Source organism: Macrobrachium nipponense, chromosome 22, assembly GCF_015104395.2.
Source record: "Macrobrachium nipponense isolate FS-2020 chromosome 22, ASM1510439v2, whole genome shotgun sequence".
NCBI classification, from domain to species: Eukaryota; Metazoa; Arthropoda; class Malacostraca; order Decapoda; family Palaemonidae; genus Macrobrachium; species Macrobrachium nipponense.
Window position 1 is genome coordinate 66,679,626 of NC_087213.1, and position 23,723 is coordinate 66,703,348.

Genomic DNA, 23,723 nt, shown 5'->3' on the forward strand with positions numbered 1-23,723 from the left:
ACAGAAAAAATAGCTCTTAACCCTCTTACGCCGGAGCCCTAAAAAATCAAACGTCTCCCGTATGCCGGGCCTGGTTTGGAGTGAGCGCGGAAACCGGAAAAAATAATTTTTCAAAAAATTACAGCGCGCGTACTTTTGAAGATTAAGAGTTCATTTTTGGCTCCTTTTTTTTTCATTGCCTGAAGTTTAGAATGCAACCATCAGAATGAAAATAATATCATTATCATATGTAAATAATGCGATATATGGTAGCGAAAAAAAAAAATTCATACATAATTGTATTCAAATCACGCTGTGCAAAAAAAACGGTCAAAAGCTAACCAGTTACTTTGTTTTCGGTTTGTATTGTACACTAAATTGCGATCATTTTTGATATATAATACATTGTAAAACAATAAAAGCAACACCGGAAAAATATTATCACAAAATGAGTACGAATCGTAACGCTGCGGACGCAAAAAAAATATTTTTTTCAAAAATTCACCGTAATTCTAAATAATGTTCTAGAGACTTCCAATTTGTTTCAAAATTAAGACAAATGATTGAATATTACGATACTGTAAGAGTTTTTAGATTATAATTGCAGATTTCGACCATTTCGGACCAGTTAAATTTGACCGAATGTCGAAATTTTAATTAATATATATTTTTTTATATGCACATATTTCGAAGATGGAAAAAGCTACAACCTTCAATATTTTGTATTGTATTCTTTCATGAATTTGCGCACTTTTGATATATGAAACTCTATAAAAAGGCTAATATGAAAAGGAGATCATTAGGATAATGCCATGTACGTATTTCGGAGACTTGCGCCGCGAATCGGCGCTCGGAGTGAAGGTAAATATATTTTACAAAAAATTCACCATAATCACAATATTGTTTTAGAGACTTCAAATTTGTTTCAAAATGAAGAAAACAAAAAATGACGGATATTTCTAGGCCGTAAGAGTTTTAGCTTACAATTGCGTTTTTTCAACTATTTCGGTAGAGTCAAATTTGACCGAAAACGTGGTTTTTTTTCTATTTATCGTGATTTATATGCAAATATTTCGAAAAAAGAGAAAAGAAAATACAACCTTCAATCATTTTTAGTTGTATTCTACATGAAATTGCGCACATTTTCATATATAAAACTTTATGTAACAGCTAATTTTAAATGGTGCAAACATTTCGACAATTGCACAAAAAAATTCTGATTTTTTTCGGAAGAGTATTCCGCGCGAACGTATTTTTTTTTTTTTCATAAATTCACCATAAATCGAAATATTGTGCTAGAGACTTCCAAGTCGTTGCAAAATGAAGGTAAATGATTGAATATTACTAGAATATAAGAGTTTTAGCTTACAATTGCGTTTTTCGACCATTTCGGTAGAGTCAAAGCTGACCGAAAGTTGAAATTTTTGCACTTAACGTTATTTATATAAAAATATTTCAAAACTGTAAAAGCTACAACCATGGGTTGTTTTTTTTTTTGTTGTATTGTGCATGAAATTGCGCACATTTCCATATATAAAACTTTATGTAACGGCAAATTTAAAAGGGTGCAAACATTAGGACAATCGCACGAAAAAATTTATCGGAAGAGTTATCGCACGAACGTAAGGAAAAAAGTTTTTTCATAAATTCACCATAAATCGAAATATTGTGCTAGAGACGTCCAATTTGTTGCAAAATAAAGGCAAATGATTGAATATTACTATAATATAAGAATTTTAGCTTACAAATTGCCGTTTCTCGACCATTCTGTAGAGTCAAAGTTGACCGAAGGTTGAAATTTTTGCACTTATCGTTATTTATATGAAAATATTTCAAAATTGATAAAAGCTACAATCATGAGTATTTTTTTAGTTGTATTGTTTTTTGCATGAAATTGCGCACATTTTCATATATAATACTTCATGTAAAGGATAATTTAAAATGGTGCAATAATTATGTCAAAGTGACGAAATAATTTCCGAGATGTGTCACTGATACTTTTTAGTGCGATAGATTAAAGAAATTCGCGCTTGCGCGCCTGCGTAGCGATTGTAAACAAAACAACGCCTTGATCCGTGAACTCCCAGCATCCCACAGGCGCGTGATACAAAAGTTTTCGGCTGGTAGGCCTATAAGTATTTTCCGCGAATTTTTAAAAAAACAAAAACTTTTTTGAGCCGACGTATGATACGTCCAATCGGCATACGGGAGACATTTTGACTCGACGTTTAATACGTCCAATCGGCGTAAGAGGGTTAAACAGTGTAAAAAACTTATACTACAAGTACACTAGTATTTTACATTAAATTTTCTCTCAGCAACTATAATTGTCAAATACAGTAGTTTAGTGGCTACAGTCTTGCATTAGATAGCTAACCATAATGAATGTCATTATTTATGACAATAGCAATTACGTAAAATAATGCCTTTTTTGGGGGTTAAGCTGCTTGCCTCTGGGTAAGCAAACTACTAAAGAAAGGGTGTTGACAGAGTCCCTTCTGCCTTAGTTTTCTGGGTTCGACCTGTGTCAGCCGGTGAAATGTTCCTGTAGCACACATTTCTAGGTCTAAATAGATGCTAAATATACCAGAGAAAAAAGCTAAATGGAATGCTGAAGTTACTACCTCCAGCTCGCTCACCCATAAAGCCGGGTGTCGTATAAGGACAAGGGCAGTGGAAGCCACTACCACAGATATTCTGCCAATTAGAAGTCTCCTCTCAAACCCCTCTCTAGATAGGTGCCGTTACGTCTACCTTCCGCTCGCTACTACTACAACTTCTGTCCGAAAGCTTTATTCCTGTATTAGCACGGCTAGTGTTCGCACACGCTTTTTTCGCTGTCCTCAAGAAGAGTTTTTTGGCGAAGCATATCTGCCCCAGAGCCCCAAGCTTCTTCATCTAAGTTGAGTATTCCATTTTTTGTTTTTTTGAATCTCGTGAGGGCACCAATGCATCTCTTTTTAGTCCTTTATTAAATCCTTTTGTTCTCGCGAACCGGGAGTGACGCTCCTTACATCCGCCATTTTGGGTGCATCATTCGCGGCGTGCGTAATTTTCCCAGTTATCATCTCATGATGGATTTTGTCCACCGTTTAGCACTTCACTATTTTGACTACTGTTTTCGTATGCTTTTTCATTATTCTCTCTCCTGTCGTTTTCTGGAGCATTAGTTTTACAAGTTTTATCCTTACGTCTTTAGTCTATTGTAGGGCCCAACTCGTTCCTGACGTACTCTAAGGCCCTTTCTTTTATGATTATCTTTTGTTTTTAGCCTTTTGGGGCAACCTTTTGTTATCCTAAGCCCCTCAAGAGTGTGTTGGTTCCCCTTCGTGCGTACGGTTTTATACTTCATATGTTATACACGAGTAGTGTGTTTTTGGCTTCTAGGCTAGCCTAGCAGTACGCCAGTTTTTGGGAGAGGACGATTCCCCTCTCTCTCTCTCGCGGTACTCATGCATGTATACTTTTAGTGTGTTATTCGATTTTAGTCAGTAATGCACTCGATTATATGCACCTTTGTGATAAACTATTCAGATAATGTTTTTACTTTTGTTGAGGTTGGAAGTCCTTCGCGATGTCCTTCCCTGCCTATCCGACCAGACTAGGCTAGGTTTTTGGAAGGTAGACCAGGCGGTCTTACGGCCCCACCCTTACCGCCTCCCGACCAGGCAGTTATGTTTGCTTGGAGGGTGGTCCAGGACAGAGAGTCTCTCTCGTGTCATGTTTGTAGGGCCTAGACCTATCGTAACTGACCAGATCGGAAGATTCAATTTTGGAGGGTTGAGTTAGGATCTATCCATCCTCTTCATGACGTCCTTTGGAGGCCATGCTAGCCTACCTGACCAGATCTGTACCGATCTCGGAGGGTTAGACTGGGATCTTAGCTGGGTGCGTTCCCCCCCCCCCCCCCCACCTTTTCGCAGTTCTTCCAGTAATTCCTCATCAATTATTTTATGAATTGTCTTGGTGAGTGTACCCTGGGCCTTTGCTCCCTTTAGGGTGTCAGTTGGCCTACCGTCTTCTGCCCCTTTAGTGGTAGGCTAGTTACAGCTCTCGAGAGGTGGTTGGCCACTGATCGGTTGCTGTGGCCAGGCGATCCTAACTCGTCCACTCTCCTCCAAACACTCCCCCCCTGCCCTGGACTCGTTCCGGCGCTGCCTAGCTAGCTCGCTGCTCAAGTAATCCTACCGATGAAAGACAGGTAGAGTGTACAGCTTAATCCAGGGGATTAGTCGGAGGAGATTGGGTGATTAGTAGATTATGTAATCTCTATTGATATGTCTCCGGGCCTGTGGGTCCTCTGGCCAGGTGGGGTCTACCATCACACCAGCCAGTAGGCTATGCGCCGGATTGTACGCACCACTGTTCTGCCGCTCTGTTTTCCGTTCTCCTCTATTGTTAGCACTGCTTTCCTCACTCGTGGGGGTGGAACTGGGCTTAGAGCTGCGTTTCTAATTACCTTGGACTGCTTCTCTTTCCCGGTGCGATCAGACTCAGGCCTAGGTTTTTTACCTATTTTCCCGTGTTCTGTTCGTATCAGCCTGACCCCGCCAGCTTTAGCTATTGTGATAACGAGATTATGGATTCTGGAGTAGGCGAAATCTTTTAGAGATTTTGTTAGAGAATGTTTTATTTAGCCTCTGTTGGTATGTCTCCGGGCCCGTATTTGTTCCGACGAAGTGTGGTCTACCATCACACATGCCAGAAAGTATACACCGGAGTTTCACGTACCGTTGTTTCCGCAGCTCTGTTTTCCATCTTCTATGCTGTCGCTGCTTCGCACTCAGGTGGGGGCTGAACTGGGCTCAGAAAATGCACCTACAATTGGTTAGGTTTCACTACTCTGCTTTGGTGCAATCAGACTCAGGCTTAGATTTTACCTTATTCCCTTGTTCTGCTCGCATCACGGCCCTCTCCGCTTGTATAGCTTTGTCGATCCCAAGTATGGATTCCAGAGCAGGCGGAGACATTCAGGGGTTTATTAATAACAAGTAAGTTGAAAATTATATCCGATTTTGCCTTTAACTGGTTAAGTATCTAGTTGAAGTGTACTCACACCGCCGGAATTAACTCCGGCAGCATTATCTGACGATACTCTTTTACCTTTTTAACTTGCAGATGGTCCGTTGCCAGATGACGGGTTGTCCGGCCGTTCTGTACAAGCCGTATGGCATGACGGTATTGCTGGTCCCATGCCAACTGCGACATCCATGTGGAGGGAAGTGCGGTCTGGCACCCGGAAGCCTGTACGGTGTGCTACACTCTTGTTAAGATCGCAACAGACGAGTCGGTAGGTAACATACTCGCCTCATTGTTAATGTGAAATTTTTGTTACACATTTGGTTTGGGGAAAAATTCCGACACTGGGGGAACCTAATTTGGTTATTTCTTACAGGTTAGTCTGGCGCTCGAGTCTTCCTCGATGGCGGCCCTTAAGGCCTGGGTAGGGGGCTTCGGCAGGAACGTGGCAGCGGGCCAACCCTACATGCTGTCGGAGGAGCTGTGCACTCTCCTCTACCCTAACGCTCCAGTTTCGGCGGCAGTGGCGGCTCCCATCATCGAGCGTATCCGCCAGGAGGCGCCCCCCCCCCCCCCCCCCCCCCTGGTCAGGGTAGACAAAGTCCCGAAAGAGACTGTTATCTACCCTAGGGACCAGGCTCAGTCTGCATGGGTCCGCACCCTCACGGAATGGGAGTGTGTCAACACCAAGTTGACACCCCACAAAGGTTGCTATACCATGTTTGTAGTGCCGAATGAAGTTCCGACTCCTTGCATGTCAAAGATTGCAGAATTGACACTGCAAGCCGGAATGGAGGACAAACCTATGCCTCAGCTAAAAGAGACGGAGGCTACCTCTTTGCTCTTCCCCAGGGATCTAGAGTGTTGGGCTGGCACTCCAGCAACGTTCACGGTGGGCAAACTCGACCTGAAGTGTGCCTCCACACAATTCAGTGAATGTTTGCCTAGAGTTCCAGACCCCATGGTTAAGGCGGAATTCGAAGCAAGATGCAGGCTGAGCAGGTCAATAACTCAGTCACCACTGCAGAGTTGACTGCTACGACCTTTGCAGATGAGCCTCTATTCCGGGTCCTGACAAAGTCACTATTACAGGCTTTTCAGTCGGACTTGTATGACTTTATAGTGGCTAGACGAGCCTGCAGGAAGCATGTCTTTGCTAATGCTTCCATCAGGCATGAACCGAACAGGCTCATAAAGGCGTCGATCTGGGGAGCCAACCTCTTTCCTGAGGACATGGTTAACAGCGTCCTCAGCGAGGCGGCTAGAGCTAACCAGAACCTTCGTGTCCGTACTTCCCTTCAAAAGGAAGTTTAAGACCCCCGGACCACAATCCAAAGGTAGGAAGAGGCCTAGGAAGTACCAGCCTTTCCAGTCCTCTCAGCCTCAGACAGTAGTGCAAGCTGTTCCAGTCTCTCAGATCAACAAGCCTTCGACATCTAAGGCACAGCCACAACAACAGTTTGTTCTGCTACAGAGTAATCGACTCAACAGCCTTCAAGTTCGGCCACCTTTGTAACTCCCCAGCTTTTCAACGCTCCTTTGAATCACAAGGCATTTCGAGGCTTCAATAGGCACGTAAGGAGGAGCAGAGCCAGAGGTGCCTTCCAACAGAGAGCTGGCTCTAGAGGCAGAGGCTTCAGAGGAGGCAGAGGAAGTAAGAAGACCTCAACCAGTCAGTGAGGCTCTGCAGGGTGGGCAGGAGGGACTGTAATATCTCCGGGACCATTGAACCTTCAGTTCATGGTGCACAGTATTGTATCGAAAGGTCTGGGGTGGAAATAAGGTAAGAAAGGGCCTCCTCCACCAGTCAGTTTTTCACCAGATTCCAACGACAGACATACTAGACTATGCCAAAGATCTTCCTCAAAAGAAGGCAATAAAGAAAGAAAGTGTACCAAAGAAGGACTCGGACAAAACGAAGAGTGATTCTGGACCTGTCCCGTCTCAACTCATACATTCAATGTGACAAGTTCCGCATGCTGACCATCTCGCAGGTGTGGACCTTACTTCCCCGTGGGGTCGTCGCCACCTCTATCGATCTTACAGACGCTTACTATCATGTACCGATAGCAAGAAACTTCTCTCCATACCTAGGCTTCAAGCTAGGAAAACAAGCTTACTCGTTCAGAGTCATGCCATTCGGGCTCAACATAGCGCCCAGAATATTCACCAAACTAGGAGACAGTAGTTCAAGAACTAAGAGCTCAGGGGTAATGTTAGTAGCTTACCTAGACGACTGGCTTATTTGGGCAACCAACGACGAGGAATGTCGCAAGGCAACAGCCAAAGTAATAGAATTCCTAGAATATCTGGGTTTCCAGATAAACAAGGAAAAGTCCCGTCTCATTCCGGCGTCCCGCTTTCAATGGTTGGGAATTCAATGGGACCTAACCACACACAAACTATCTCTCCCACCAAAACAGTGCAGAGAGATAGCGAAGGCTACGAGACAATTCCTCAAGAACAAACGGGCTTCGCGCCATACCCAAGAGAGAATTCTAGAGAGAATTCTAGGTTCTCTTCAGTTTGCCTCAATAACAGATGTTTTGTTGAAAGCCAGACAGAAGGATATTCGAGTCTGGCGGAAAAGAGCCAACAACAAGTTCAGAGGCAAAAAATCTCTGATTCTGCCGATATTAAAGAAAAGACTCCGTCCATGGACGGAAGTCCGGAGTCTCTCCAAATCAGTGCCACTACAATTTCCCCTGCCGTCTCTGATAGTCCACACAGACACCTCTCTGAGTGATTGGGGGGGCTACTCCCAGTACAAGAAGGTTCAGGGAATGTGGTCGAAAACATTCCGCCAGTTTCACATTTTCTGACCTTGAAACGACTAGCTCCAGTCAAGAACATTCACGTAAGACTAGTCTCGGACAGCGCAGTGATAGTTCATTGCATAAACAGGGGGGCTCCAAGTCGAGCAAAGTAAATCATGTAATGATTGCAATTTTTTTGTTAACAACGAAAAATCTTTGGCACCTGTCAGCTACTCACCTGGCAGGAGTACGGAATGTCATTGCAGACTCTCTATCCAAAACAACTCCGCTGGAGTCGGAGTGGTCCTTGGACACAAAATCATTCCGTTGGATTTGCCAACAAATCCCGGGCCTTCAGGTAGACCTGTTCGCCACGGAGTCTAATCACAAACTTCCGTGTTATGTGGCTCCCAATCTGGACCCTCTAGCTCACGCCACAGATGCGATGTTTTTTTTTTTCGGCCATTAAAAAGGGGGGGGGGAACCTGGAACAAAGTTGGCAGAAGATTTACCTATTTCCGCCAGTAAACCTCCTGATGAAAGTTCTGCACAAACTCAGATCTTTCACAGGACAGGTAGGCATTGTAGCACCCAACTGGCCAAAGAGCAATTGGTTTCCTCTTCTACTTGAGTTGAATCTCCGTCTTAGATGGATTCCTAACCCAGAACTGACTCTAATAGTACAAACTCGGACTGTGTCAGCTTCCTCAAGAATTCTGAATGCCCTAACTTTATGGACTTCATGAAGTTTGCGGCACAGAAGGATGCTAGTATTGACCCACTAAACATCCTGTTTGTGGAGTCAGACAAAAGAGAATCAACACTCAGACAGTATGATTCAGCAGTAAAGAAGTTGGCCATCTTTCTAAAAGAATCAGATGTCCAGAAGATGACTACGAATCAGGCAATTTCATTCTATAGAACTCTGTTCGAAAAAGGCCTAGCCACTAGTACCATTACTACGACTAAATCTGTCTTAAGGAAGATATCTCAGTTTGGCTTTAATATTGATTTGGCAGATTTGTACTTCTCGTCTATCCCTCGAGCATGTGCTCGTCTGAGACCAGTGGACCGTCCTCACACGGTCTCCTGGTTTTTAAACGATGTACTTAAGTTGGCTTCAGATACTGATAATGAATCATGCTCATATATAACCCTTCTCAGGAAAACATTATTTTTAATGAGTCTGGCCTCAGGCGCCAGAAATCTGAACTGTTGGCTTTCTCTAGAGAACCAAATCATATTGATTTCCTCCCGTCAGGTGAAATTTTGCTCTCCCCAGATTGGAAATTCCTAGCAAAGAATGAAGACCCACAAAACAGTGGTCTCCATGGAAGATTATACCTCTCACACAGGACCCATCATTATGTCCTATCGTCACATTAAAATCTTATATGGGCAGAACTTCTGAAAAGTCTTCAGTTCCTCTTTTTATTAGAGAAAAAGGTGGAACCATTTCCTTGAAAGGAATCCGACAACAAATTCTTTATTTTATTAAACAAGCCAATCCGGATTCAGTCCCTCATGTCCATGATATCCGGGCAGTGGCTGCCTCAGTTATTATTTTCATAATATGAACTTCGAGGATCTTAAAAAATATACGGGTTGGAAATCCCCGACAGTATTTAAACGCCACTTATCTGAAGAATTTAGAGGCCCTTAAATATTCGCAGTGGCTGCAGGGAGACATTGTCTCCCCTGATACGGCTAGTTTTGTAACTCTATATTTGTATTCTATTATTTTGCTATTAATTTTTCTTTTGATGCTCACTCTCACCTACCTGCCTCGCTTGTAATCCCTGCCTGTCTACCTTATGTTCTGGTCTGGATTGCTCATCAACCCACTCCTGGACATGTACATAGTTCATATATAATTAATCCCTGCCTGTCTACCTTATGTTCCGGTCTGGATTGCTCATCAACCCACTCCTGGACATGTACATAGTTCATATATAATTGTTTGTTTTTGTATTCCTTACCTGTTTTTTCAAAAAAAAAAAAAACCCAGGATAGTATGGATTTGGTCATATTTGATCCCTTTTTCACCATTTGTAACTTACTAGTCTACATTGGTTATTAAAACATGATTTTAAGAAAAAATTTTATATTTTCTTATATATCTATGAAATTTTGTGATTTACCAAGCTTGTATGGCCAATTTTCTGATACTATTTCACCGGCGGACACAGGTCGAACCCAGAAAAATGGGATTTTGACGAAGGAAAAATCTATTTCTGGGGGAAGACCTGTGTCGCCCGGTGAACCCATCCATCTCTTCTCCTGGTCCCCCGCCCTTTAGCTGGCCCAAGCTTGGGTGCGTAATTCAGGAATGAAGCTTTCGGGCAGAAGTTGTAGTAGTAGCGAGCGGAAGGTAGACGTTGTAACGGCACCTATCTAGAGAGGGTTTTTGAGAGGAGACTTCTAATTGGCAGAATATCTGTGGTAGTGGCTTCCACTCACCCTTGGCTTATACCGACACCCTTTATGGGTGAGCGAGCTGGAGGTAGTAACTTCAGCATTCCATTTAGCTTTTTTTTCCGGTATATTTAGCATCTATTTATACCTAGAAATGTGTGCTACAGGAACATTTCAGTGGGCGACACAGGTTTCCCCCCAGAAATAGATTTTTCCTTCGTCAAAATCTTTTTTTTTTTTTTTTTTTTTTTTTTTTTTTTTTTTTTTTTTTTTTTTTTTTTGTTTTTTTTTTTTTTTTTTTTTTTTTTTTTTTTTTTTTTTTTTTTTTTTTTTTTTTTTTTTGCCCTACCCTCATCCCCACGTCCTTTCTCCAATCTTGCTGTCCAACCTCTTTAAGTATTACGTACTTCTTAGTGCAGTGTGGCTTTTTCTCCAAGTTCCAGTTTTGGATCCTTGTTCTTCATTTTTCATTTGGTAGATCTTTTTATCTAGGTTGTCCAAACACACAACTCCCTCTTTTCACAGTCATAATTGGTGAATGTCTGAAGGTTCCCCAGTGCTTGGCTTGACACCCATAAATCTCATGAAAATTAAAATAATATATGCTAGGGATTAGTCCTGTGAATACATGCAAATAGGAGAGACAATCTGCCTTGATACAATAGTTAACTATAATGTTCAGCATCATTTTCCATATTCCAAAGGAGTATCAGCAACATCATGTAAATTAAATTTGTTTTGTTAGCGCTGAAGTTCAGAATTATATTGAGTATTTTTTATTTTCTTTATTAAGAGACTACTTTACATACACAGTATATATTGTAGAAAGGTGCTCATTTGTGTTCTTTTGGTTGTCCTGCATGATCAGAAAGTAGATGCAATTATCAACAATAATAGCGCCCAAATTTTTTAGGAAAATTTATCTGTTCTAATCAGTGACTTATTGATATTTCTACAGCATACAACTGCCCACCATTCCTGGTTACACCTTTAGGGGACACCCACACAACAGTATTCACAACTACAATAAGAACTGTTGGTGTTAAAGTTAACTTTACTTGCTCAGGAACTCTTTATTATGAAATTCAAGAAAATGGAGTGCTTTCAACAGCAGGAAGTTCATCCTGTCAGTTGATTGGAGGAGTTTTGAATTGGACGAGAAGATTTGTACTTCCATGCAAAAGTAAGTTAATATTGAAATAATATTTATGCTACATATATACTATGTACATGTGCTTTACATATAGTATACACATTGTATCCAAAGAAAAATGTGTACTATTGAAAAACAATATTGTGATGAAGATTTTGTTAGATTATGTTTCAGGAAAGATTAGATTGAAGAGGTGGCTGGAGGTATTTTAGATGGAGGTATTTTAGATTATTGATTGATGCAGAAGTTAAGATGGATGAGTGAACAGCAAATGTTTAAACATTAACAGAAGACCTTCAGTATGTTGGTGCATGCACATATGGTTCCTCATGTCTCCTCATAAAAACAAAAGACGTTTCCAAAGAAAAACAGTGAGTTGCTCACCCGATGGACATTTTTTGTGTAGGGAAGGAGTGGGGTCTGCCTTGTTGAAGTGGGACAGTAACACTATTTTCATTCCATTTAATAAGAACAGGTTGTTAATTATAGGTTGTAAGAAAACATGACCATCTGGGATGTAAACCGTAACATCTAAGTGAAAGTGAAGTTACCAGGCAAATCATAATGTTCTGTATTGCTGAGTTCTTGCAGAAAAATGGGATTTCCTCTTCAGTGGGTCCTCATCCTTGGCCAAGAATGATGGGCAAGTGACTGCTAGGTTTGTGGGTAATGAATTGTTGTCCCTGACTAAAAGAACTGAGTTCACTGATACGAACTCCTAATGGCAAGATGGTCAAGAAGACCACATTATGAAGTATGTGGGTTGTGGTCTCTTTGGGACCATTGAATTGAAGTGATAGCAGGAGTTCTAGGACCTTATTCAAGGACCAAGTAATAGGAGCCTGTGAAGAAGCTGGTCTTTGCAGTGCAAAGGACCGGAGGAAGGATCTACAACTTCAGCGGTTGAATTTATGTAAAACCCATAGAACAAGGGCTCTGACAGCGCAGCCTTATATACTTTGTAATTGCTGAGGTGGTAAGGTGCCCGTCCTCAGACAGGTTGATCAGAAAATTTGAAATGGTTTGTCATAATTTCAACTGAGCTATCTATGTGGGGGTGGTCTAAATACACTTGCCCTACAGATTGGCATTGGAGGACAGATGAATTTGTAGTTTATGCAACATAGACCAAATTTAGGACATAGAAAGGAGAATGCATGTACAACCTCTATTCTTACTGTCTGGGATAAACAATGAATGCCAACAGGATTGATTACATCACTCATTGTTGTAGCAAAATGAAACACTACAACAGTAGTCACATGTAAAAGGAATCAAGTGTCAGTTATTATGAAATCATTGCTATGGGTAAGAGGAAGGCAAACATGGCTGAGAAAACACCTCAATTATTTAATGGATATACAAACTACACCACCGAGGCCCAGAGTAAGGGTAAAAGTGACTCCACACAGCTCATTACTCATTACATTCAGCAGAAGGAACCATAATCAAGAATCAAAATGAATGAAATGATAAGAAAGAATCATCTAGTATTGTAATGATTAAGGACATATAACTATTTAATGAACTTAGGACAAATGAACTGTACAGTACTGAATGACATTTCATGAACATTCTTTTGATACTGTATTTGCTCTTGGTAAATTGCATTTTTTTATTATTTGAGGAATTTACTTTTTCCTTTTAACTTACGTAGTAATTGATACAATTACATCCATTACTAGTTTTTCTCTAACTTTCCCTTTTATGTATTCTTTTGGTGTGGAGAAGTTACCAGGCAAATCATAATGTTCTGTATTGCTGAGTTCTTGCAGAAAAATGGGATTTCCTCTTCAGTGGGTCCTCATCCTTGGCCAAGAATGATGGGCAAGTGACTGCTAGGTTTGTGGGTAATGAATTGTTGTCCCTGACTAAAAGAACTGAGTTCACTGATACGAACCTCCTATGGCAAGATGGTCAAGAAGACCACATTATGAAGTATGTGTGGTCTCTTTGGGACCATTGAATTGAAGTGATAGCAGGAGTTCTAGGACCTTATTCAAGGACCACGTAATAGGAGCCTGTGAAGAAGCTGGTCTTTGCAGTGCAAAGGACCGGAGGAAGGATCTACAACTTCAGCGGTTGAATTTATGTAAAACCCATAGAACAAGGGCTCTGACAGCGCAGCCTTATATACTTTGTAATTGCTGAGGTGGTAAGGTGCCCGTCCTCAGACAGGTTGATCAGAAAATTTGAAATGGTTTGTCATAATTTCAACTGAGCTATCTATGTGGGGGTGGTCTAAATACACTTGCCCTACAGATTGGCATTGTAGGACAGATGTATTTGTAGTTTATGCAACATAGACCAAATTTAGGACATAGAAAGGAGAATGCATGTACAACCTCTATTCTTACTGTCTGGGATAAACAATGAATGCCAACAGGATTGATTACATCACTCATTGTTGTAGCAAAATGAAACACTACAACAGTAGTCACATGTAAAAGGAATCAAGTGTCAGTTATTATGAAATCATTGCTATGGGTAAGAGGAAGGCAAACATGGCTGAGAAACACCTCAATTATTTAAGGAATGGAAATATACAAACTTACACCACCGAGGCCCCAGAGTAAGGGTAAAAGTGACTCCAACACAGCTCATTACTCATTACATCAGCAGAAGGAACCATAATCAAGAATCAAAATGAATGAAATGATAAGAAAGAATCATCTAGTATTGTAATGATTAAGGACATATAACTATTTAATGAACTTAGGACAAATGAACTGTACAGTACTGAATACATTTCATGAAACATTCTTTGATACTGTATTTGCTCTTGGTAAATTGCATTTTTATTATTGAGGAATTTACTTTTTCCTTTTAACTTACGTAGTAATTGATACAATTACATCCATTACTAGTTTTTCTCTAACTTTCCCTTTTATGTATTCTTTTGGTGTGGAGACTGATTAGAAACTTTCACTTTTAGGTAATCTATGAATTGTTAATATGTTTCTTTTTGATTAGAAACTTTCACTTTTAGGTAATCTATGAATTGTTAATATGTTTCTTTTTGTGTGGGGTTTTAATTGCTCTTGATTATGGTGATTTATGATTTATGCTATTGTGTATTATGTAATACTTTTTCTATATTGTCAGTTCTGCCTGCTCCTGCCAACTTCGTCTTATCAGATCAGCATGATCGATATTACAATTTCTCAGTGACGCCGGCAGCTTCATTTTTTGATGCATCTGCAAGGTACAGCAATCTAGTGTTCTATTTGTTTTATTGTTTGTAGACTTAAATTCAACAGATATAATTCTGTGTCATTCTTGATGAAGGAAGCTTATAAATCTATGATATATTGATTTAATTTTATTTTGACATGTTGTACTCATGTAGTGGAAGTGGTAGTCCTTTTTTCCACTAGTTGTGGTAGAAAACAATTAAGTAATACATTTAGTGAAACTTTTAAGTCATCTGACATATTATGCATACATCTGATGTTTGACTGGCTTGAAAGCGCCACACCAAAACATTAATAACTTAGTTAAGCATATATAGAAAAAATATTTTAAGGTGAAATCTAAAGGTCATGAGAAAAGTCCTTAAGTTAATGCTAATATATGTCATCTGTTGCTATCTTATACACTATATATGAATCAAGCTTTTTGTACTGAAAAGAGTTTTGTATCCAGTCTGCTTACTCTCAACTGTATGTACTTCTGTATATGTACTATTGGAATATTATTTATGTCATAACTAGTGGTTGAGTTCAGAACTTGAAACATTATAGTAGTCAAAATATACAAGATGCATAAATATATCCTTATATTCTGAAATTGGAAGGAAGCACTTTTATCTAGTATTATTTGTTGGCTTCTTAATTAAAGTTAATAGATAATCATTTTGCTAATCACTTTTTAGTAGTACTATAGAATTATAATGTGCTAATTTTGTTTAAATATACTGTAGTACGCTAGTCACTGTAAAGTTTGAACAATTTTGCTGTGGAAATTGACTGCAGACAAATTAACTATGGTTGTTTATCAAATTGTTAACTACCTGCAATGCAGGAAAGAGCTTCATACACCAATCTAGCTTCAGTTTATGTAGCTGTATTAATGCTGTTCTGTAATTATGGTAGATGTTCATTAGCATAACATGTTCATTGTATAGTTCAAGAAAATGTAGGAGCTTTATGCATTGCATACTAGTTACTCAGTATTATAATTATAGAAGTTGAGCAATGTTACTAAAATGTGATTAAAATAATCATAAAATTCAATATTCTTAGCAAAATTCTTGCAGGCTAACATAATTATTCAAGAACTCAACATTGTAAATTGATGTGAAACTTGTGGTATTGATGAATATTTATATGATCTGCCGACTGGTTTAAATTATCATAGTTGTAGCCGGTGTTTCTGGAGATTTCTTTATCATGCTTTTTAACTGCTTATATTGTGAAATATGTGTCTTGATTTACAATATATACATACCATTGACTTATTTCAGCTTACAAAAAATACAGTTAACTAAAAATGCAGAAGTGTTGTCTTTCAAAGATTGTCTCAAATTTTTTTGCTTGATTTGCCCCTTAGTCTGTTATTGAATTTTGCTATAATATTTGTTTTTATTTCTTTCCATTTTTGCACAGACATTCCACTGGTTATATGTATCACTTACAATACCTTGTTAACTTTTTTCAGGTGCAATGCAATGGGTTCATCACTTGCAACTATAGATTACATTAGCAACATGAAAAGGGCTTTACCTGGTGTCTTGTATTATACTGCACACAACATGAGGTAGGATACAGACTGGAAGAGGTAAGACAGACTGTTTTACTGTACCTGTGTAAGGCTTTTGTGTATCAATTTAAAATTGTCTTCTCTTTAATGTGGTGCTCATTTTCATTTAAAGAATAGTTTTATTTGTTGTAGAATGTCTGTTAAGTACTGCTAACTAACTCTACAGTAATACCCCGAACTTATGCGAAGTTAGGTTCCAGATCCCTTTTTGCAAGGGGAATTTTTGCGTAAATTTGGCATAGTCTCTAAAAATGCTAATAAATGCTTACTTTTAGAATTTAAACACTAGATATATAACTCTAATCATGCTCCCTAAGTATTAAACTAACTTTTAAATGAAATTAAAGTTACTGTAATTTAATTTAAAAGTTAGCTTAATACATTACCCTTAAAAAGATAAATAAATGGTTGGTTAAAATAGAGGAGTGTGAAAATTACATAAGTACAGCGTATTTCTCTCTTCTTTCCCCCTTCTTACTGACTGATCTGTTTTTTAAAGTTTTCTCTGCCACTTTTAAGAAATTCTTTATTCTGTCTTTTTCTCTTTGTTCTGAAATTCCTTTCCATGAACAAACAATGCTTTTTATTTGGACTAATATAATTCTTAGTTATGTGTCTGTGTTTTAGAACAGCTCATTTACAATAGATCTATTGAAAATTGTCTACCACTAACTAAGAATGAGAGAGAAAGTGAGTAGTGGTTACCTGAGTATTAAGCTAACTTTTAAATGAAATTAAAATTATATCCTGGAATTTCATTTAAAAGTTAGCTCTCTTTCTCTCTCTCTTAAATCTTACTGCTGTCCGAGTGAGAGCTTTTTCATGGGACAACATAGGTGTTACGGACTCTGAGATCTCAGAGACCATGTTACGGTGTCGAAATATCCTGGAAAGGGTCGACACAATGTTACGGCCTCTGAGAGAGGTCCGCTTCAGGTTTGATATGAAATAATAAATTAAAAAAAATATTTCAACACCAACAGTTGAAAATGGGGATACGAATATAGAAAGAAACACTAACACAACAAAGGTTTATTTATAAGCTTACTAACAAAGGTAAATGCAGAATGGTATCTCCTATTTACATAAAAAGATAGAATCTTACACTGCATGAACTGGGGGAACAGTGAGGCAATTCAAATACTTGCTAGTCAATTTGGCAATTCGACGCGCTGGCTTCATGAATGTAGAGCGGCAATTGCAGTCGTCCTCTTGACTCCATATTGCAGAAAATAGCCTATTTCTAAGGCAGGAACTCCCCCCTTTTCTTCTCCGAAGTCTGCTCAACGTAGAGACAACTCGGTCGTCCACTCCTGAAGACGATTAGACCAGTATCCAACCAACTCTCGAACAATTCTTCTTTTGATTGATACTTCATCGGTTCCTTCGTCTCTAGTCTCTCTCTGACGATCACTGCTGCTGATCTCTCACTGATAATCTGATCTGTGGCTCTTACTGAGGATATCTCTCTGTGACTAACTGGTGATCTCTCTCTTTTACGATCTCTTCCTTCTCTTACGATCACTGCTCTCCAAAGTTCGTTCGTCGTATTTATACGGCACTCTGGGGGCGAAGCCTACGGCGAGGGTCACAGACTCGCGAGATTTCCAGAGTTTCCTAGATGAATCTAGATGAGGTATTGCATCAGAAATCATGCATTTCTCATGTCACATTGGCGTGTTTTTGTGCTCCACAACACGCCCGACAATTCCAGAACAGCCGCGAGAAAAAGGCGCCTCCAACACGGGCGCGAAAACCTCCTTACTGCTGAACTTCTCGAAAATGCATTCTCCTTTCCTTTATCTTTCTTTGCTAGGAAGCAATTACCATCACAATAGGCCCACATTTCGCATTTTCCATACCTATTTATTTTGTATATGATTGCCCTTTCTCGGCTGTGAAGTTGATGTCTGTCCATGGCAGTGAGATGACCAGGGATAACTAGTAAGTCGGTGTCAAAGTCACTCCACACTTCAGTCAGGCCAAAACTTTGCCATATCACATTCAAGCAACATTCAGTCATTGTTTCCTATCTATTATTTTGTCAGAGAGAGAGAGAGAGAGAGAGAGAGAGAGAGAGAGAGAGAGAGAGAGAGAGAGAGAGAGAGAGAGAGAGAATCTGTCTGTATATGATTGTTTATTTTCTCACTCGTCAAACTTACTCTGTTATGCTTTATTTCATATTTCCTTGCTCACCAATTTATTCCATACCTACAATATTAAGAAATCAAGATATGTGTAGAAGGGAGAACTGCCTCCAGACTGTACAGTGTGAATTTAAATGCACGTGGAACTGGTTGAAATAATCGCAACAGCACCAAAATGATATGCCATGTGGATAGAAAATCTGACTTTGTTTCTATTTATTGCATAAAAAAACTATCAACTGTTACCTACATAATTTAATTAGAATTCTTGGTAACGGAAAAGATAATATTTGATATCTGTAATGGGAGAAATTGTTTTATCTCTGTTGTTGTTATAAATTTGGCAGATATGCGGAGATCAAACATGTTGGAGGACCAAAATACCCTAGCCAGAGAGCTCCGTTCATTTTGTAAATACTATAGTTTGGCGTGCTAGGCTTAACCGATTCATTTGGGTGTGCGCTGCAGTTGCTACTGCTCAAATTATGGCATTTTTCTTACTAATCCCAAGAATTGACCATGGAAAATCCCAAGATAATAGAATAATTGACATATGCCAAGCCCTAAATATTTATGCTGTCTGTCATCTGTCTGTCTGTCTGTCTGTCTGTCTGTCTGTCTGTCTGTCTGTCTGTCTGTCTGTCTGTCTGTCTGTCTATCAGGAAAAGATACTGATAATTTGAATTGATGGTATCTTTCCTGATAGAGAGAGAGAGAGAGAGAGAGAGAGAGAGAGAGAGAGAGAGAGAGAGAGAGAGAGAGAGAGAGAGAGAGAGAGTATATTTAACCAGTGGGCATTAGTACATATGCAGGCAGTGTGTTCATGCTTGTTAAAAAATGTGCAGTACTGGTAATTCATATCTGGAGGACAAAAAAACAAATATGAATTTTGTTGTTGTCAGTCGCATGGACTAAATTTACAAGAGCAGGGAACAAATCTTAACATTCTTCAAGAGATTATAGAGATGAACCATCGCTGAACTCTCTCTCTCTCTCTCTCTCTCTCTCTCTCTCTCTCTCTCTCTCTCTCTCTCTCTCTCTCTCTCTCTCAACTAACTACAGGCAGTCCCCGGGTTACGACGGGGGTTCCGTTCTTGAGGCGCGTCGTAAGCCGAAAATCATCGTAAGCCAGAACGACACTTGGAAATATGGCTTAAACTAAGAAAAAGTTAAAGAGACCTTACCTGTGTGACATGCAAGTATTGCATGATGTGTAGTGTGGTTATTTCAATGCCAAAGGATGGTTCTTGAAGGTATATATTCTTTATTATACTCTTGTGACACTAAAGCACAATCTTGAAGTATTACCAAGTCCTTAGTTGACTTTAATATACGTACACTAATACACTTAATCCTTAGGTTAGATTATACACTATACACTATTACACTGTACTATAATCCTTTGGTAGTACATCCTGGAGTACATTAAAATCCCAGTCTGGTAGCTCTGGAAGGTAAAAGTATAACACAATTAGTACAAAATACTACACAAAGTCCTGAAGCAATATGTAAATTATAGATATCAAGAGTAAAAGAGTTAATGTATGTTTAATTAATTCCTTACTTTTAGTTTATAATTCCTTACTTTTGAGTTATATCAAGAGTAAAAAAGTTAATGTATGTGAATTAATTCCTTACTTTTAGTTTAAATTTGTCGTTCTATGTAACCCTGGATGCACAAACGTCTTGTGGCCCCATAGCCTACATCATTCAGGGGTTCTGGAATGTACAAAAATAATTATGTCAGTTAAGTACTCTATGCATAGTAAGTTACATACAGTAATATCACCAATACAGTGGTTTTAATATCACCATATATAACATGTATAAAACTTAGTTAATGTATGTTAATTAATTCCTTACGTTTTAGTTAAATTTGTCGTTCTATGTAACCCTGGATGCACCAAAGTCTTATGTGGCCCCATAGCCTACATCATTCAGGGGGTTTTCTGGAATGTACAAAAAATAATTATGTCAGTAAGTACTCTATGCATAGTAAGTTACATACAGTAATATGCACCATACAGGTGGTTTAATATCATATATAACATGTATAAAACTTAGTTAATGTATGTTAATTAATTCCTTACTTTTAGTTTAAATTTGTCATTCTATGTAACCCTGGATGCACAAGTCTTATGTGGCCCCATAGCCTACATCATTCAGGGGGTTCTGGAATGTACAAAAAATAATTTTGTCAGTAAAGCTCTATGCCTAGTAGTACTCTATTGCAATTTAAAGTAGGGTTACATTCTAGTAATTACTCTAATGCCTAGTAAGTAACCAAAATAACAGTAATATGCCACCCTACATGTGGTTTAATATCAACTGGTATGCATGTTGTAAATGATTGGTCTACACCCCTGTTCAGCAGGGAGTGTACGTATTAATTCCATGAGGGACCTTGATCACTTATCCCATGTGAGAGATCTTGGTCACTTTTTTTGTTTAGTATAAACTTACTTTAATGTATAATTACTACTATGTATAATTCCTTACCTTTAGTACTGTAGTTAGTTTTAGCTGTTGTCGTGCTATTGTTATGTAGTAGTAAACCCTGGACAAAGTTTTATGTGGCCCCATAGCCTGCATCATGGAGGGGGTCCTGGTTTTCTGGAATGTACCAAAAAAGTATCAAAGTTAAGTCATGTATGTATGTTTAGTAAGTTACATACAGTAACCATACGTACAGTGGTTTATAACATGTATGTACATAATCAAACTTGGTTGGAAATTCCTGTAAAAAAAAGTTATGTACGTATGTAATACTACTGTAGGTAAAAACCTTACTGTTCATACTTTGTTACACTACATGTTACATTTGATACGTATACTTTCCTGAAGGGTTTTTTTCCATCCAAAAATGGTGCTTCTACTTGTAGTTATCCCTTGATGACACTTGTAATTTGTTAGTAACAACCTGGAGTTGTGTGAAAAATGTTGGTTCTGGAAGGAAAAAGTAACAAAATTAGTGTACAAAATATACACTACAGAAAGTCATGAATGCAATATGTTAATTACTGATATATCAAGAATACTAAAAGAGTTAACGTATGTTAATTAATTCCTTACTTTTAGTTTAAAGTTGTCGTTCTATGTAACCCTGGATGCACAAAGTCTTATGTGGCCCCATAGCCTACATCATTCAGGGGACTCTGGAATGTACAAAAAATAATTTTGTCAGTAAGTCCTCTATGCAGAGTAAGTTACATACAGTAATATGCACCATACAGTGGTTTAATATCACATATAACATGTAGTATAAAACTTAATTTAGAAATTCCTTACATAACTTACCAACTTTTAGTGAGTCTCAAAGCTGTTACCTAGGTTGTGGGAGATGGAGGTGGAGGTGTAGAGCATTCTTGATAAGGATGCATTCCAAACCTAACTTCAGTGTGCTTTATCACAGATAACAGGCTAGGATGATGGTCAGTCTGGAATGAAGAATTAATATTAAAGGACAGTATGTAACCACTTAGGTGTACAAAATTTATTGTACGTATGCAAAAATTAAACACAACTGATAATTCCTTACCTTCAGCAAAATGAAGACATGTAGGCTATGTAGAGGTCTGGTTTATGTAAGTCACAGGTGCATGCCAGTCTGGAATGATAATGTTAATACATATGATTATAGTATGTATGTTACATACATAACATGGTTATTACATATGTAATAATAAAACATTAATAAAAAAAATGTCCTTACCAAATTCTAGTGGTTGGCTTGCTTACTGGGATGGGCATATGGTAGATGAGTGGGTGGCTGGACTATGGAGTGGGATGGGCAGGTGCTTGGGAGTCTGGAATGATAAAAAATATATAAAATGATAGAGTTACTACTGTAACTACTGCACATGTTATTACTGTTTGACATATGTAGTGTGTAATATACGTAGGTACAATATCAAAAAATGAAGAATTCTTTTACCTGAAGAATGGGAGAGGTGAGTACTACTCGTATCACTGATTTGGGCTCTGGAGAGGTGATACTACTCATATCAACTGATGAGGGAACATCTAGATCTGGAAAGAATGATAGGGTACATAAATGTAACTGTAGCATATGTACACTTTTAATAAAATTTCTATTAGCAATTTATAAAACATTTTATACAAATTTGTTAAGGATTCCTTACCTGATGAATAGGGCGAGGCATCAAAACCATGGAAAGGCTCAGGGTCATCTGGGTCGCTGTCACTATCAAAGGGGTCTGAAATAAAAAAAAAAAATAATAAGGTTATGCAACATCAAACACATTGTACCACTATGTAAGTTAGTGTACGTATGTATGTAGGGTGTAAACAATTTCCAACATGAAAATGAGAAAAATGAAATTGCTTACCTGATTGTACATGTACAGGTGGACGGGCTGCTACAGAGGGTCCAGGTACAGGGGGATCTGGAACTGTCACAGGTAGTACAGGGAGATCTGGAACTGTCACAGGTAGTACAGGGGGATCTGAACTGTCACCACTCTGCAATAAATTACAAATGATGAAAATTAATGAAGTTACAATTTACTCTTACATTTAGTTGTTACATTAAAAAATTAACACATTTTATATGTACACAATGTAAACACATAAATTAGTAAAACTGTTCAGAATTCCTTACCAGGACTAGGAGTGGGGAGGTGTGGTACTGGAGACTTGTGAAAGAAAGTGTCAAGCCTGGACTGCACACTTCTCTTCGTCTGCTTCTCCTTCAGGGTCTCCTTGTAGAAAGTTACTAAGTCTAACATTCCACGTTTTTATTTTGTCAAACCTGGCAACGTTATGGGTCTTCTGCCTCAAAAGAAGCCAAGGCTCTCTCCAGATGAGTAAAACCCCTCTGACAAGCCTTTCACAGTTAATGACCTGGCTTTTGGCTCTGGTGCCGCCTCCTCTTCCTCAATCATTTGCTGTTCAAGTTCAAGTAAGTCCTGCTGTAGACAATTCCTCTCCATGGGGTGCCAGCAGCTCTGTTACATCATCAGGTTCAAGATCTAGTTTCAGCCTCTTGCTTAGCCCTATGATCTTCCTCGTCACAGTCTCGACGTCTTCTGCCTGGTCAAAGCCTTCAAAACTGTGCACAAACTGTGGACACAGTTTCTTCCAGGCCCCATTTATAGTGGTCGTCTTCACCTCGTCCCAAGCACTTGCAATATTTTTCACTGCATCAGCAATGTTGTAGCCCTTCCAGAATTGCTTCAGTGTCAACTCCTTGTTAGCTTCTATGGCCCTCAAAGCAAAACGTATGGTCCTTCTAAGGTAGTAAGCCTTGAAATTAGCTATTACTCCCTGGTCCATTGGCTGTATCAGCGATGTGGTATTGGGTGGGAGGTACACCACCTTCACATTAGGGTGCATGTCGCTCAAATTTGAAGGGTGACCAGGGGCATTGTCCAGGACTAAGAGGGCCTTAAAAGGCAGACCCTTCGAAGTCAAATACTGTTCCACTGCTGGCACGAAATGGTCATTGAACCAATCTTCAAAGACCATCAAGGT

General features: G+C 39.0%; 1 protein-coding gene across 5 annotated transcripts in view; it reads left to right on the top strand.

Moving 5' to 3' along the window:
• Positions 1-23,723, top strand: part of LOC135198771 (sushi, von Willebrand factor type A, EGF and pentraxin domain-containing protein 1-like) — an 810,178-nt gene that overhangs the window by 175,957 nt on the left and 610,498 nt on the right. For all 5 annotated transcript variants that reach the window (XM_064226685.1, XM_064226687.1, XM_064226686.1 and 2 more), the window contains 3 exons: positions 11,128-11,352; positions 14,428-14,527; positions 15,982-16,080. In XM_064226685.1, the coding sequence (XP_064082755.1) occupies positions 11,128-11,352; positions 14,428-14,527; positions 15,982-16,080 (424 nt within the window). The remainder of the gene's footprint in view (positions 1-11,127; positions 11,353-14,427; positions 14,528-15,981; positions 16,081-23,723) is intronic.